Genomic DNA, 17,097 nt, shown 5'->3' with positions numbered 1-17,097 from the left:
TTATTCAGTTGGATAAATTACTGTCTTTCAGATATTTGCTTAAAATCACCATTGACTTCTCTTACCAGTTTAACAGCATTGCATTGCTAGCACATATAGTACCCTGAACAGTTAATTTCCATGAAATAGAGTGTCTTGTAGGTTACCTCTGACACAAGCAGTAGGATTATTGCAGTAGATACAGGGTGGTCCCGTGTGGAGGCAGGAGCTGGACTTGATGACCCTTCCTGGGTCCCTTCCAACCTGGGATACCGCTGTGGTTCTGGCAGTGAATGCCTCAGCCCTGCTGGGGGGAGGCTGTGAGCTGTGCTGCCAGCCACAAGGGCAGAGGGAAGGATTTCTCCTGCGGTTATTTCCCCTTATTTTGCATCACCCATAGTTCCTTTAGTCCAAAGCAGGCGGTTGCTGGAGCCCTGAGGCTGTGCTTGGTGCATGTCCCACCTGGATCCCCTGTGGAGGAGTCCTGGGAGCTGCCGGGGGTCCTTGGCCCTGCGTCCTCGCAGTCAGACAGCAACATGGTACGGGGGTTTGAAGCTTTGGAAGCAAAAAAGGTAAGAACAGACTTATTTAATTTCTTTTTCAATAGGGAAAGCTTATTGCTTAACAGAGATGGGGATAGCTTTACCTGTCCTTACCTTTGAAGGCCTTATGGGCTGCGTGTCTTATCACAAAAGCTTTTGCAATACCCTGTTGTTCTAGGAAGCTCTATTTCTAAGCTCAAGGGTTAGAGAAATTGTTTCTATCCAACTTTTAACCAGAAGTTTGTGTTTAGTACCCTGTCCAGAGGCATCATCTAGAAATTAAGTAACCTGATGGGCATGCAAGGACTTCCCCATGCAGCTACCCTGTCCTGAAATTACAGCGTGGGGGTGAGACGTGTTTTCATATGTCCAAAATTATCCCTGCATCACTGAATATGACCTGATGTAGGTGGGCTTGGATTTTTCCTCTCTGGAAGTGTTTGCTGCCGCTTGCTGTTAGCGTGGTCCTGCAGCAGCTCTGAGCCCCCGCCACTGGGCACGGAGAGCTGGGAGCAGGAGCGGGCGCCTTCCCCGAGCAGGCGTTCCTAACCCGGGAGTTGTGCTGGGCTTCCAGCAGCGATAACAATCGCCAGCAGGCTGAATTCACCAGCAGCACTTCAGGCGAGCGGTCACGGAATTGGGTTTCGGCAAGGGGCTGGGAGGGCTGCCCTGGGTGCTGCTCCCTGCCGCGGGGCCCAGCCCGTCAGGCCTCCGCGGGGCGCAGGCTCGGTGAGCGGCTCTACGCCTTCAGATGCTGGCCGGTTGTGTGAAGAACAGCACTGTACTCAGCCTAGAAAAGTCCAAGGACTAGCTCCTGCTCCGTGCCTGCGGCTGATCGGCCTTCTCTGGCAGAAGGTCCTCGTGTGCCCCTCCGTGCCTCGTTGGCAAAGGCCAGGGAAGACGCCGGCCGAGAGCCCTAGGGAGAGGAGGCCGAGGGGAGCGGCTCTTCTGAGCCGTGTCCCTGCCTGGAGGCAGGAATCGGGTCGGCTAATCAAGTGGTAGTCCTGGCTCTCTGGAAAAATGGAGTCCCTGGTACTGAACACATGCTGTACTTAAAACACTGCTTGTTTACACCCTTCCACCAGCTGGAGCTGATGGAACCAGGATCCGCTCACGGCCGCTGTAACACCAAGCACGTGTTTGTAACACCGCTGTAACACCAAGCACGGCCGCCTCACACCGCAGCAACGTACAAAGGGTTGGCTCAGAGGCTGTGGAAGAGGAGCGAAGCACCGCTCGCAAGGTGCTGGTAAATATGGACGTGGCGTGGTTGAAAGGCACCGAACAGTTTCTCATTTTATTCCTTTAAGCTGTGAAAAAAACTACTTCAGAAATGAAAATATAACAAAAAAGTGAGGGCAGCTAGGAGTGCACCAGGGTGTCAGCTTGCAGAGGTGAGGACTGCATTACGACTCGGTTTCTGATACCTTTGCTTTTAGCATTTAGGGTCTAACATCGGATTAAAGATTTCCAACTACTGCAAGAACGGCAGCTTACATGGCTACTTTGCAACATCTTTGCAGGGTGGCAATTCTTTTCCTGCCCCTACAGGATTTCTTTGGTTCTGTGTTTAAAAAAAGAAAAATGAAGCAATACTGTAGTTCCTTTATTCATGATGGGTACTTTCATACCATTGCATTTTGCAATGTACGATAGGAGTATTTAAGTATTATTCTAGTGTAGTTTCTGTAAATCTTTCTTTTTAAAATACCAGTAGTTGCCATAGAATGTAAACACGGAATTTCCAGTGCAGCATGTCTTCACATTCAGCGAAAACAGGAACTACTCAATACAAATAACAAATTGTAAGAACCCTGGTTAAATAGAGCGTGAATGTGTACAGATGCTGGAGCTTGCAGGACACCCCATTCACCTGCTGTAATTTAAAAAATGTCTTTATGGGTATAAGGTGTTAAGTATTCATAATGAAACTTTTACTTAAATTCCAATACAATAGTATTTAAAAAGTCTTATATTTTTCAAAGGGGGAAGAAGCAGTTCATATAACGGTCATTCCAATATCAATGTTTTTAATACCATTTTGGAAGAACACTGAGGTTCAACTCAAACTCTCATCAGTTAAAAGGCTCCAACTTCAAGGAGACTTCTCATTCAGAAATTAAAAATCCAATAATTCCTTTTTTTATTGCACAGACACTTAAAAAACAACCACCACATACTGGCCCTCCTACAAGAGGTATGTGATTAAAGTCATGCAAGTGAGAATTTCCAGTGGCCTCAGCAGGATTACTCCATGGAAAATGCCGTATGTGTCTCTCCTGGATCGGGGCCCACAGGATTAGGCCACTGCTTGTTTGTACAGCAGCAATCTAGTCCCACACCTGTGGTGACATCATTTGGCGACAGGACATGGGCTCAGCACCGTACTACAAGGTGCTCAGCAGCAGAACTCCAAGCACAAAAGAAACTACTGCTAAATAAGTGCAAAAACAAAGTGGAAAGTAAATTTATTTTTAAACGATGATAGTACAAAGCAGAACCCGTACTTGCAAGTTCAGTGAGTTTGTTTTCTGAGTGACTTCTAATGACAGCTTACTCCTATTCAAATTTAAGAATCAAAATGAAATTATTTTCTATAGAAACTTCTTACCCATTTGTCAGTTATGCAAATAAAGAATGAAATGATCTTAAGACAGAGCCTTGTCAAGCACTTCAAACAATTAGAGAAAGAGAAATGGAACACTCAATCTACGAGGAACCTTTTTATTTAAATATACAAAACATGATAATTTGGCAAACATTCATTTATTCTCATTAAATAAGATAAAATTACTGAAAAGGCATTCAATTAGTACAAACAAATAAGCAAGCAAACATTTTTTTAAATCTATACAAGCATGAAGCAAATAGAAGATGCAAAGTTATTTTACAGATAAAAAGACTGAGAAGCAATAGGCTGCAAGAAGATACAGCAGAAAGAACTTGTATTAATTGGGGAGTTAAATATACGCCTTTATAGAAGAAACTATTTATTAGGCACTAAGGTCCAAATTTTAGTTCAGCCTTTTGCGTATCACACTCTGAATGAGTAAATATTGATGGAAGCTTTACCAATACACTAACTTATTCCAGCTGACAGTCTCTCACATTTCACATCTCACACAAAAGTTGAAGAGCTAAGCAGAATCTAAGGAAGGAAGGAACAGCTTCAAGTGAGGTAAAAAGCTTTTTCTGAATTCCTGTATATGATACATAAGGCCACACATTGTTTCGGGCTAATCCCTTATTGTCGTGACTACAGTAGCAGTGACAACCATTCACATCTATGATATATAAAGAAACAGCACTTTAATATTGCAGTGGTGATTCAGCTAGATACTCAACTAAAGCTAAGATTTTGTTTTTAAATATCAAATTCTTTTAGTTTTCAAAGATACTTCACTACAAAGCAATGCAGTGGATGTTAGAGCACGATTCAGATGCATTATGAGAATTGCTCCAGAATACTACGTATGATACGTTAGCTTTAGTGTCTTCTCCCATTCTTACTGAACTAGGAACACAACATTTACAGAACAAGTATACGCTGATCGTGTAGTCGTTGCTAGCATGGATGTTTCTGCTGTTCACCTCCCGTATTCCCCGATGAACATTTTCTTTGCTTTGAAATCACGTTTCAGGTGCCTTCAAAAAGTACTGCTTGAAGCTGTGGTCGTAAGGCGTCTTCCAATGTAAATCCTGAGATCAAGAACATACAGCCAGTAAGCGTTTGATTTCAGCTCAAGAGGAACATACAGCATGTAGGGTTTTTTTTCTTTTAAATCAGATTACTAGGTATACAAATTACAGCAGGGGCAGTAGTGCCAGTTTTAATTAAGAGGGCAAATCAAGTGTCTACTATAAAACTCGGTCTTCAGTTGCTGGTACCTTTCTGCATACCTTGTCTAATAATGCTCCCTAAATTCTAAGTCTGAGTAATTCTCTGTGTAAGCTGTTCAGTTTCAGGAATGTAAGAGGCAGAGAGATGCACGGGGTTAACAAGAACACTGCTTCAGGAGCTTTCAGAAGTCAGATATTTTTATCACTTTTTTTCTTGTTATCTTAAATTCTTCTACTCATTAAATACATCTGACATTCGTTAACTGCTCATTTTACCGTCATCTTCACATACTTCTTAGCACATTTCTCCAGTCACTATTTCCTAACTTGGTAAACATTTACAGCTGCCCTACATCAGGTCTTTTATTCATTCACTTTTTGCAGCTTGAAGAAATCAGTATTTTAAGTGTAACAATTTTAGTATTATTACACTAAGCACGTTATAAAGATGTGACTTTTTGTTACTCTTTACTGACCTGGAATGTTGTAATTCCCAGCAGCAGTGGAAATAACAAGAAAGTGTTTACATTGCAAAACTTGCAATTACTTTGGAAGGAAGATTTCAGCATGCTTTTGTTCCATCTCACACAGTTACTTATTTTAATTTTGGAAGGAGCTGAATTACTTTCACATTATTTTTACACTATTATGTGGCTGAGATAAGAATTTTGTACAGGACAGATGAAGGCACAGATTATCTTTAAAATTATGCATATTGCAGAGACCACAGAGTGCGTCTTTCCAGTTACTGTAGCTGTCATATTCTTCTCCTTCCCCCCACTCTTATATCCCCTCACTCTCAACTTCTGTAGTTTTCATTTTTGATAAGGGTTCAGGATTTGCACGAGGTAATGAGAAGAAAAAGAACAGGACCAGAGGTAATTAATTGGAGGCTCCTTGGAGGACAGCTGTCACCTCAGAACTTGTTTGACCTCTCCCCTAAGCCCTCTCATGTGGCACACTGCACTCAAAAAGCAGAGGTCAGATGTGCCTGAGTCCCAGCATTCTTTGTTGATAAAGGAATCTGCCATGCCTAGGTAAAGGCAAACTCTGTTCCTGACAAAAAGACATTTAATCTCTTCCCTTTAGTCTGTGTCCTGTGGCTATTTTTAAAGAATCTCATCTAATCCCTTAATCATCTGGAAAACAAACAAACAAACAAACACGCACACAAAAAGCCAAAAGCTCAAACAACAATTCCGGCTTTGTTTGCCATCCCCTGTCCCCAGAGGTGTGGCATTTTAAAATATATTAAATAATCATTTTTCCTTCACAATTAGTATTGACATTATACCTCCACTGGAACAGAGTATTATGTATGTATGACAGGACTTCACACACACAATTTCACTCTCCCTTAATTCTTTTAAAAATACTCAGCTAGGAAGAAAAACAGAAAATTAAAATTTGATGGATTCAGCAATACCACAAGCAAACAAGTAGGAAACCATTCCTGAATAACTAACTGTTGTCCTTCTGTGGAGAAGAGTCTATTGCTCATCTCTTAGACAAAGATGGAACTGGGAGTCAGAATTAAGCCTCAGAGAAAAATGGGCGAAAAAGAAAAAAAGCCTTTTTTTAAATAAGAAGTGTAAACTTACCCTAGTCCAATAGCAAGCAAATGAGAAAGAAGCAGAGATGGAAGGAAAACCTTCAAAAATTCTGCTGAGAATATGCCCCCTTTCTTCATTACACTGGTATTTCTCATGCTGAGAGTGGCTGTGCGCCTGGGATGTTTGAAAAGGAATTCCCTAATTTTGAGGAAGAAAATACGATCACAACATGAAGGTGTACATATTTGTACTTGTGGAGATAGAAGCAGTATCAGAGTTCCTCCAGAAACATCGAGAGCACTCACTTCGGGGGGATGTTCTCTGGCCTGCTGGACCAATCCCATATCCAATCTGCATTTTTCTTCAGGAGCCTTTCTACTTCTTTCCTCCTTTCAAGAAAGTCTTCTTCAGACTAAAACAAAGAGCCATTATCAAACCATACACAACTATGACAGGCAGAAAGTTAGTCCTGCAAAACAAATCTTCTGTTCTGCATCTAAGACCATACACAAGACTACCTTTGAAGCTCAATTCTCCCAGCTCTTTGCGTATCACTTGCATCCTTTGCATATCACTTGTATTGAACTATTTAGATCCTAGATAGGGGCACAGAGGGGAATCTGTCTTCACAGCAGGATACAAATGGAAAAGGTCATACCCCGTATCCATATCTCCTATTAGCTTAAGTAAAGGCTACCCTGGAAATAAAGTGCCAAAGCCCTGTATTGCATCCTTACAAAAAGTCTGAAAATAACCCACACTCACACATCTGAATGACCCTGGGCAGAATAAACTTCTTAAGTCTGTCTGTATTCAAAACTGGATGAATGTCATGCTTACCTGAAGATCCTTAATCACACTAATACAAGCCAAGTGAAACCAATTTATTCTAGTAAAGCCACCTGGCTTTTGGGCCAGCATTAGGAATACAGGTGAAGCAAGCCCAGGTTTATCTGCACACATCCGTGCAGAAAAACAAAAACAAAACAAAACAAAAAAACAGTGGCTTTGTTCTCAGTAAATTACAGTAAATTACATGCTGAATGAGAATACGATTTCTTGCTTATTACACATGCATTGAATGGAGCCAACAGATTGTGATAAAAATAGTATCTGATCATAGAGTTTAAATAGCTACACATACACACAACTGTGGAATGGAAATAAAGTTGTCCAGGCAACTATTTCTGACATTTTTTCTAACTTTTGATGAAAAAACAATTTGATCTCAAAATCTAATTAATCACCTTTAAACATATGAAGGGTTTTCTGGAAACATAACATAAAAACAATTAATTCAAGGTAACTTATTAATTAAGCTCAAGCAGGTAATCCATTGAGCTAGATTCCTGTAGGAGCTGTACAGATGGTGAGAAGAGTTTCAGATAAAGCGAGAGGCTGTGGGACCACGCACATTTTATGTAATTTTGAACTGATTAAAACTGTTGGTAACCCGTGGGTCATCCAGCTTGGAGAAAAGGAGGCCAAGAGGCGACCTCCTTGCTCTCTGCAACTTCCTGAGGAGGGGAAGCGCAGAGCCAGGTGCTGGTCTCTCTCCCTGGTCTCCAATGACAGGAATGGCACAAAGCTGCACCAGGAGAGGTTCAGCCGGGACACCAGGAAAAAAATATTTACTGTGAGCGTGGTCAAACACCAGAACAGGCTTCCTAGCATGCTGGTTGATGCCCCGTGCCTGTCAGTTTTCAAAAGGTATTTGGATAATGCTGTCATTAACATTTTTGGTTAGCCCTGAAGCGATCAGGCAGTTGACCTTGACGATCTGTGAAGGTTCCTTCCAACTGAACTATTCTACGTATTATTGATAAAGCTGTATAATATAGAAACTGTAGGAAGTTGAAACCCCACTAGGTTAAATGCTTTACGAACAGTGTGATCACATAGACTTTGTTTTAAAAAGCTTGTAATACTGTGTAGAAAAAGATAATCATAAAGCTATGGCAGTGCTTTGAAAATATATGTTACTGGTTGTCATGTTTCATTGACTCTAGAAAATCTTGTTGCTGTTAGATTTACATTGTGAGGAATACATGAAACGTATCAAGTTGACAGAGGGGGGGAAGAGGAAACTTCTGCATGGTAAGCCGTCCACAGAATGTTAATGTTCATCTTTATAGCCATAAATACACCTGCCCGTTGGTACCTTCCCTACAGACCTTAATGTAAAATCCAGTTGTCCCACTAACTCTGCTAGACTTAACCTCCCAATCTAACTATCGAGTAGGAAAGAATAATGCCCACTTCAGAGGACAGATGAAACCATGATTACAGAACATGTCTCAAGATCACCAAAAGCTGGAGTCTTAGGAAGATGTTGACTCCAACTCTCTTAAATTCTAGACAAGCAGTTACCTTTCGGATTATCTATTTCCCCAAAAGCTACATGCAAGTTCTGAAGGTAGACATTTTGACTTGTGGCTGGAAATAAGTGTTTGAGAACCCAGATGTCTTTAGAGACAGAGTAGGGCACCTTAATCCTTCTGAAAAAATCTCAGGTTACGTATTAAAAAAAAAAAAATCAATGCAAATTAGGTACTTACAAAAATCCTGATTCTGAGAACATTGTTAAAGACAGTAAGCTACTGAAGTCTCTGCACAAGAGGTGAAGCTGCTGATTTCCCAATGCTGGTTTTCAAACAGTGACAGTAACAAATCCTTCCTCCAAAGCAAAATGAGATTTTTACCTGAAAGCTATTTTTTTCTCCACTGCTGTGACTCTCTATTTCCAAAGCTCTGTGACTGTCTTGAGGTGTCTGGGAACGAGGAGGGCTTGATAAAAGAGAAACACAAATAAGAAAGAGCTCATTACATTTTTTATGACATTGTTTATGGGATGACTAAAAAGCTAGTATGCACAGCTGTCCTGAAGAGCTACGGTGCCCTGACCATAACCTAAGAGATTAATCTGCCAGTGGGTGATACAATCCAGCCACCTCACTCAATTAATCTTTGATTTCCTAACAATCTGACAAAGAGCTTGCTGCACAGCGCTGTTTTTCAGCAGTGTGGAGATATGCCCGTAAGGCTGTATGATTTGGCCCATGTTGCTTGCTAAATAACAATAGGCAGCAAGCAATTGATAGAAGTACATTTTGGTTTGAATTTAACTAGCCGGATGAGACTAGGAGGTTCTGCACCCTGCTGCCTATTTTAAGGCCTTTTAGTTAAATAAACCTCAGGCTGCAGACTTCATAGCCCATCAAAATCAAATACATAAAATGACAAAACTGACAATGTGCCTCAGAAGTCTTTTTTTTATTATTATACTCCTAGAAATCTATATGCTTTGTAAACTAGACATAAGACTTTTTTTAAGCAACTGTCTAAGAACTCCTAATTAATGAACCCATTACATAACACATTGCTTTTTTACCACCCCACTCTGACATTTCTGTTTAGGCAGCAGTGTACTGTTTGCACGAGGTCTGATCCTTTGGAATGACAGCAGCACACTGCTCTACAGGACTTTCTTCACCAGAAGAAGACTGTTGGCTGTACTCAAGCAGCATACCTGTAGGAACACTGTGCATAAAGAAGGCGAGTTTCACCTCGCTTACAATAAAGCATTTTGTTTACCTGTCACAATGCGAACTTTCTCTTGAACTGCTTCTTCCAGATTCATGCTGAGCATCAAGAAGTATTTTCTCCATGTCGCCGTTGTGAATGGAGATGGAGGCCGGTACTTGTTCTTGGCTCGTCGGTGTGGAATTGTTTCCGTTGCCATTCCCATTGCTGCTGAAGTGGAGCTCTACCCAGGATCCTGCTCGGCATAATTGAGAACAGAACCAGAATAAACCAAACGGTTTTGCACAAAAGGCACGTGGAGCAGAGGCAGTTGATCCTCCCCAGTGCGACATTACAGCGGGACACGCAGAAGTACTCGCATCTATAGCTCAGCTCATAAACACGACGAAATGCCAAAATGCGGGGGTGCTTCGTTAGCGATCTGGAGAGCCTCAGGGAGCTGGAGAGGAGCCGGTCAGTGCAGCGTGCCTCCTGCTTTGAAGCTGTGAACGCTGGAAGCTTTCATCTTAGCGCACGGGAAACGCACAATTTTTGTTGTTCAACACAGGTGGCGGCCAAAGGGCACAGCCTCCAGGGCTCCCTCTGCCAAAGTCTGCGTATCGATCTGTTGAAAGCATTCCGGCGCCAGCGCCCGACAGCCGCGTTTTGTTTTGGCAGGGAGCGCCTCTGAGCGTGCTGTTGGGCAACAGCGGCCCTGAGGGGGGGTGCGGGCCGCGTTTACCCGGGGCGGGCGGGCGGTCACACGGCGCCCTGGGGCTGCAGGGGCCGGGGAACGAACAGCCCCTGCTCCCCTGCGGGCCGCACCGCCACGGGGCCGTGTGCCACCAGGCAGCCCCCCGCTGGGAAGGGAAGGAAGGGAAGGGAAGGGAAGGGAAGGGAAGGGAAGGGAAGGGAAGGGAAGGGAAGGGAAGGGAAGGGAAGGGAAGGGAAGGGAAGGGAAGGGAAGGGAAGGGAAGGGAAGGGAAGGGAAGGGAAGGGAAGGGAAGGGAAGGGAAGGGAAGGGAAGGGAAGGGAAGGGAAGGGAAGGGAAGGGAAGGGAAGGGAAGGGAAGGGAAGGGAAGGGAAGGGCGCCCCCGCCGCGCAGAGGCCGGGCGGCTCGGGGACGGGCACGGCGAGGCCCGACCGGTCCCGCGGTGACGAACACGCCGCCCCCCCCCCCGGCCTTACCCTGCAGGTTCTCCTCCTGCGGGCTGAGCCGCGACATGGCGGCGCGGCGGAGGCACACGGCGGGACGGCCCGGGGCGCGGTGCTGCGGCCGGCGGAGCCGCACAGCTCTGCCCGCCGCCCCTGCGCCGGGCCTGGGGGCGCCGCGCTGACGGCAGCCGCCGCCCCGGCCTCATTGGCGGCCGCCCCGGCCCGCCCCCGGCACGCGGCTGAGGGGCGGTGCGGGCGGGCAGGGCCGGGCCGGGGGCGCTGGGCGGGGGGGGGGGGGGGGGGGTCGTTGTGTTCCGTCAGCCCGCCCGCAGCTGGCCGCACGGAGCGCTCGGCTCGGTGTTGTTCCACGGAGGAACTCGGGGCAGATATTTTAATTCCGGAGCAAAATGAAGCCTCTAGCCGCTGGAGAAGCAGGGCCCGTGTGGGTGTGTGCGCTCGCGGTGCTCCCGCAGCCCGCTGCTGCTCCCTGCCGCCCGCGGCCCGCCGCGCCGCTCGCCCCGCGGCACGGAGCCGGGCGGCCTCGGGCACGGCAGGGCAGAGCCGGCTCCTCGCCCCGGCACGGCCGTGGCACCCGGGCACCCGGCACGGCGGCGTTAGGGGGCAAGCGGGGTGCTGGGGTGTGAATACGCCCTGAATATGCAGCGGTAACTCCACAGGGCTCACCGCGGGAGTGAACGTGGTGCCTGCGGGTGTGCCAGCTGGTTTTCGGGCTTGGTGGAAACGTCTGGCTGGTCCCGTGCGTTGGTTTTGCCTGCACATCATCAGGTTCTTCAGCTGCCCTGGCGTGCCGAATGAAGGAAGCAGGTGGTTGGAGCAGTGCTCTACCTGCTGCCGCTCTGACAGATTTTATTAAGAGGTAACTGTTAACACTGTTAAGGACACTTCAGCGTGTGGAGCAGCTTTTGTCATGTAGCTCATTCAAGCGAAGCAGGGTTTGATATTCCCACCACAGCACTGCCATGGTTCCGCTGGCCGCCCCGTCCTGGCACACCTGGGTGCCCTGGGTGCCCGGTGACACCGCGCTGCCATGGGGCAGGACGCCGGCCATCACCACCCGGCCCTGCTCCCCAGCTCGGGGCTGCTCACTGACAGCCAGCACCAAGGCGTCCCCCCGCACAAAGCAGCGCCAAGGCTCGCTTTCTCTTCGTCCTGTTTCCTCTTGGTTGACCTCCACTTCAGGAAATCAATTTACTAGAAGTCTTTCCTGCTTTAAGGCCGGTAAGAAATGGGGTCGAGCAAATAGCACAGTGCGGCTGCAACAGCTGACCTCTAGGATCTTTTATTAGCAGTCTGATGAATGTGCTTGTTTTCCTATAGACCTTTATGGCAAATGATTTTTGGTTGTTGCCAGAAAAGCACTCTGCTGTGATCACAGAAAATTGTAAATTATATAGGACGAAATCTTTCAAAGGCTATTGATTTGTTAAGCTGTGATCCTCTTTCAGGTTGGAACCCACTTTAATGTTGTTTAGTTGCACATCAAGAGAACAATCCTGCATTGATCATTTCCTCCTAACCCAGAAACACGGCCCACCGCCTCCACTGACTAAGGAATGCAGTACTTTAGATAGCTATGAAGTCCCACGTGCTGGCCAGACACCTTTAACTTTGCCTTTAGCTTTAAGCCCATGTTTTTGTACCGATGCAGCAGCTCGCAGCAGTTTTGAGGGACAATTATTTTAGGTCTTCCACAGAAACTGTTTATAAACCCGAAGTGATTGTTATCTTAAAGTAGTACAAAATGAATACAAATGGACTGATTAGAGTTTCCTTGGTTTCTTACTGCTATAAACCAAGGTAATACCCACCAAGTTTCTAAGGGCTATGGCGTGAGGTGCGCTGTCAGCAAAGGGCCGACGTGAAGGCCAGGTCCGGGCCATTGCAGATGGTGACCCCGTGCATGCCACGGTCCCCTGCCTCCCCGCTGCCCGAACGATGCCCCCCGCCTGCACCCAGCACCGCTCCTCAAAGGCGCCTGCACTCTGAGGACGGTGCCTTTTCTTCTCTCTTCTTCGCTGCCCGCGGTGGCACAGTCATTAACCCGCTTGGCTGCCACTGGAAATGAAATCCGGGCGTGTATTTCATGCTGCGCACTCCTCGGAGCGGTGTTGATCATTAACTACTGAGCTGTTCTGAGATCCTCGTTTCGGAGCCGTTCGTGCTTATCCAGGCTGCTGGTGTGAGGAGACCTAATATATGCACACAGCCTATTGGTACGGCTTCTTTATGTCTGGGATTTAAAAACCAAAGCAAACAACGTGGTGAATTTAGCAATCTGATTTCATATACAGCCTCAAGAAGGAAAGGAATTAGGAGCTAGGTCTGTACGTGATAATCACATCAATTTAACCAAACATTTTTCTAGAGAGATTTAAATGGGGAGAATCTTATGTGGACCCCCTTAGACTGGTTTAGATTAGCTCGGGAGCAGACAATACAGGCCCAAGTGCTGGGCACAGTCTGCAGGGTGCAGCTGGGGTGCCCGAGCCCGGTGTAACCACAGGTGGGAGCCCCAAGATGGCTCTGGGGTGGTGGGAGCGGAGCCAGCCCCCGAGCTCCCTCGAGCCCCCGGAGCTGCCTGCTGCTGGGCACCCGGCTGCTGCCTATTGCTTGGGCAGCCCCGAGGGGCGGCTGAGCTCCAGGGATGGGGCAGGAAGGCTGAGAGCAGGACACATGTCTTACAGGAGGTCAGGGAGCAGAGGGCAGGAACACAACGTCTGCCCCGTCTGTCAGGATTTGGGAGAAACTTAATGAACACAGAAGTCTCCTTTTGCACAATTTTCTTAGGTTTTAAAAGGTGTTTGTGCTACAGGATAAAGGACAGAGGAAATGAGATACCCTTATAGGTGGAATAAAACCAAAACTTGGGTGCAGAAGAGCCTGAGTCTTCTATTTGGGCCAATCTTGTTACCTTTTTCCAAGATTTGATTTCTTTAGCTTAATTTATGAGCATACAACACTATTTCTTGCATATTCTTCTCGCTTTTCTATGCATTATTTCTTACAGCAATTTCTGACGGCCCAGTGACCCAAATCTGGTCACTGGGATCACTCATTCCTCATAGTGTCATCCGCTGCCTTGGCACCCTGGAGAGGTGCAGGAAGCACGACTCACACTGACTGCACATAGGACTGAACTGATTTCAGATACTTAGATGTTCTTCTGCTAAGCCTTGGAAATATCTTTCTCTTTTCTCACTTCTAACAGATGCACACAGACCTGGGCTCGACATCAGAAGTGCAGAAAGCCTGCCTGAGAGGTGCGTGCCGAGGGGCTCTCAGGACTGCTCTTCGAGGTTTGGTGGCTGCGGCCGCCTCTTGCTCCTGCCCTGTGCCTGGCCCCAGCGAAGCAGTGCCCCAGGCTGTGGGGCATTGCTTTAGGCCCCTTGCCTCAAGAGCTCATCGTAGTGTCTTCTCGACTAAGAAGGTTTCATTTTGTTCAACTTGGAGAGTTAAAAAATAAAAAGAAAAAAGAAAAAAGAAAAAAATAAAAAAGAAAAAAATAAAAAAGAAAAAAGAAAAAAAAAAAAGAAAAACGAAAAAAGAGAAAAGAAAAAAAAAAAGAAAAAGAAAAAGAAGAGCTGCCTCTACCAGAACTCCTGCACTCCCAGGACTGTGCTGTGCATTTTGTACACTGACTGTTACATCTGTCCCAGCACTTACCGAGTGACAGCCTGAGGTAAAGGCTCCTGCCCAGTTTCAGCAGATAGCCGGCAGCTGCTGTGTGTTACCAGCCGGCTGCCCTGCGCTGCAGGTGTGCGGTGTGCTGCGTGCTGGGGTACCTGAAAGAGGTGGAAACCAGAGAGTTAAAAACAAAAACCAGACTGTTGGATTGCTTTTCAGTCTCTAAAATGTGGGAAACTCTGACCGCTTCCACAGTGAATCAGAAGAGTGGAGCATAACAAATTATTCAGCTCTTCTTTTACTTGCTTTGGATTTTCAAAGATCATTAACATGTTTGTTCTGCTTGGTGAAGCAGCGTGCAGTGGGGTGCTTTGGACAAGCCTGTAGCGGATACAGCTGAGTAAATGGAAATTGCCAAAAGAATGCTTTTCCCTAGCACTTGTCAGCTGAAAAACAAAACCCGATTGTTTGGGCGATGTAAACTAACATGGCCTCTTGCTTTACATCACCAACACTGCTCCCAATGTTACTCGTTTTACTCACAGGCTCCCACAAACTGTTGCAGTTCAGCTCTAAACGCAGATGACTGTTTTATTTGCCCAAGGGCTGAGCAGCCCAGTTTGCCCAGCTCCATGGTGCTGGGAGGACCGCGGCAAGGTGGCCTTTCCCGTCTGCAGGGCTTTACTTCTCACATCCTATTTTACCAGAGCTTGCAAAGCCACCTGCCTTTTTTCCTCCATGCTGCCATTTCCACACAGCTCCAAAGCTTGGCCCTTCTCCGTGAGGGTTCCCAGACAAAATCGGGGCCCCGCTGCCTGGCCCCGCGCCTGCGTGCGCGAGGGTTGCGATGTGGCACCGTGCTGCGGGGGAGCAGGCAGCCTGCTCGCTATTTTTACCCCCAGATACCCTGCAGATCTTCTCTGCCCTTCTCAGTAATTTGGCTCCTACTTCAGGAGGAGCTCAGTTCAGATGCAGACCGTGCTGGATGCAAACCTTAGTAACTAAGCTGCAGGTGCGATTCCTCGCAGCAGTGCCCCGGAGCGAGAGGACCTCATCCTGCACAGGATGGGAGCTGGGCCCGTGCCAGCACTCTCTGCTTGCATTTCCGAAAGGGAGGGCTGGCTGCTGGGGAGCCGGTGCGGTGACGTGCCCGCGCTGCGCTGCGCGCTGCAGTGGCACCGCAATGGCTGCGGGCTGCCGCCGGTGCTGCGCGGTGAGCTCATCCCGCGCAGCGCAGCGCCCAGCACATCGCCCAGCACATCGCCCAGCGCATCGCCCAGCGCATCGCCCAGCGCATCGCCCAGCGCATCGCCCAGCGCATCGCCCAGCGCATCGCCCAGCACATCGCCCAGCGCATCGCCCAGCGCATCGCCCAGCGCATCGCCCAGCACATCGCCCAGCGCATCGCCCAGCGCATTGCCCAGCGCAGCGCCCAGCACATCGCCCACCACATCGCCCAGCGCATCACCCGGCACGCAGCACGCACCCGCCGCCGGCCGCGGCCTCCCCTGCTGCGCTGCGCTGACTCTTCGCTGGGGGTGTGTACATGGTGAGCAGATTTTACTGTCTGGTTGGTCCTTCTGCTTCTTCCTTCTTCTTTTTTTTTTCTTTTTTTTTTTCCCTTCCCTGTCCTCCAAATGCTCCCCTGGACTGATTGATGAATCATTTCTCATCTGATTCCGCTGTTCAGAGGACACAGATGGAAAATATAATCTTATGCAGCAGGGATGGATTATTTTTTTTTAGCCTTTTGCAGCATGAATCGTAAAAAATCCTTTTAAATCTGTCTGCTAGGAACAGCCTACAGGTTTTAAAATGAAGTGCTCTGCATACAAGGAATGGTACTGCCCTCAGGTAAAGCAGACAAGCAGTGTGTGTCATGATGGAGCGTGCCTGTAAGGTTAGTTCTATGTATGTTTATGCATCTATATGTACCTGTTAAATATATATATGTTACATATGAAGCATCTACTACCTATGGGGTTTGTATAGCCCGTTTTCAAATGTAATATTTTGCATCCTATGGCTTTGCCCTCCCCTTCCCGCCCCCCCCTCCCCCTTAATACCTAGTTTCTGTTTGCTGTGGTTAATAAACATAGCTCTGATTTGTAACAGCTTTGCCTTAGGATGCGAGCAAACCCATCGAGGATAATGTCTCTGCATTTCCTTGGTTAAGTGGGCTGTACCTTCCTGCTACAGTTATTTATCAGGATCTTCATAGTCTCCATCATATGTGATTGAGTCGAAATGCCAGGGCCTGTAATTGTAGGTAAACCTCCTCCGCAGCTCCGAATGTTGGTATTTCAGGGTAGTACAAGTTATGATGAATTGCTGTAAGAAAGTAATCTGGTTTGCACGTTCACTAAATAATTCATTTGGATATATCCTATTTTCTGAACTGTATATAATACATACACCGCATATCTTGATAACTGCTTCCTATTCAGCTCTGTTTAACCTGTTAAATTAAAAAATGAAGCACTTTTTTTTCCCACCTGCTTGCTTCCTTAATGGTTTAAAACATCATTTATCTCACCAAGATTTTTTTTCCTTTCAAGTAATGTGGTCGTGCCTCTACTAAAACTGCTTAAAATGCAGGCAGAAGTTTTAGAACAAATACACGGAAGTCAGATGGACTTTTGCCCGTTATTTCTCACACCATGATACTTTCAGAGAAGTGTGCACTACAAAATAATAATTTGCTGGCAGGAGCCATTCCCTGCTTTCAGTCTAGGCTCTCAGCCCTCAGCTGACGTGCAGCATTTTTTAACCAACTGCCTATTCTGCACTTCTCTCTTCTCTGTAGATGTAAGTGCACAGTAGGTAAACATTTAAAGGATGCTCAGAAACTGAAGGTTTGG

The 17,097-nt window shown here is 46.8% G+C and overlaps 1 protein-coding gene and 1 long non-coding RNA gene across 2 annotated transcripts; both read right to left on the bottom strand.

The window, feature by feature from the left end:
• Window positions 1–2,960: 2,960 nt before the first annotated feature.
• On the bottom strand, window positions 2,961–10,802 carry BNIP3 (BCL2 interacting protein 3). Its single transcript, XM_035547786.2, has 6 exons — window positions 10,625–10,802; window positions 9,509–9,692; window positions 8,617–8,701; window positions 6,220–6,326; window positions 5,963–6,112; window positions 2,961–4,220 (listed from the first exon to the last, which is right to left on the bottom strand). Exons 1-6 carry the CDS (start codon window positions 10,659–10,661, stop codon window positions 4,169–4,171), a joined length of 615 nt encoding a protein of 204 aa, XP_035403679.1. The 5' UTR covers window positions 10,662–10,802; the 3' UTR covers window positions 2,961–4,168.
• Window positions 10,803–12,030: 1,228 nt separating this feature from the next.
• Window positions 12,031–15,782, bottom strand: LOC118248647 (uncharacterized). Its single transcript, XR_004778811.2, has 3 exons — window positions 15,723–15,782; window positions 14,276–14,394; window positions 12,031–12,842 (listed from the first exon to the last, which is right to left on the bottom strand). It is a non-coding gene; the product is annotated as an uncharacterized LOC118248647 (long non-coding RNA).
• Between the last annotated feature and the right edge of the window lie 1,315 nt (window positions 15,783–17,097).

The sequence above is a fragment of the Cygnus atratus genome, chromosome 7, assembly GCF_013377495.2.
Source record: "Cygnus atratus isolate AKBS03 ecotype Queensland, Australia chromosome 7, CAtr_DNAZoo_HiC_assembly, whole genome shotgun sequence".
In the NCBI taxonomy this organism is placed as follows: Eukaryota; Metazoa; Chordata; class Aves; order Anseriformes; family Anatidae; genus Cygnus; species Cygnus atratus.
Note: the sequence above shows the minus strand (reverse complement) of the source record. Positions and strands in the feature narration are given on the sequence as shown.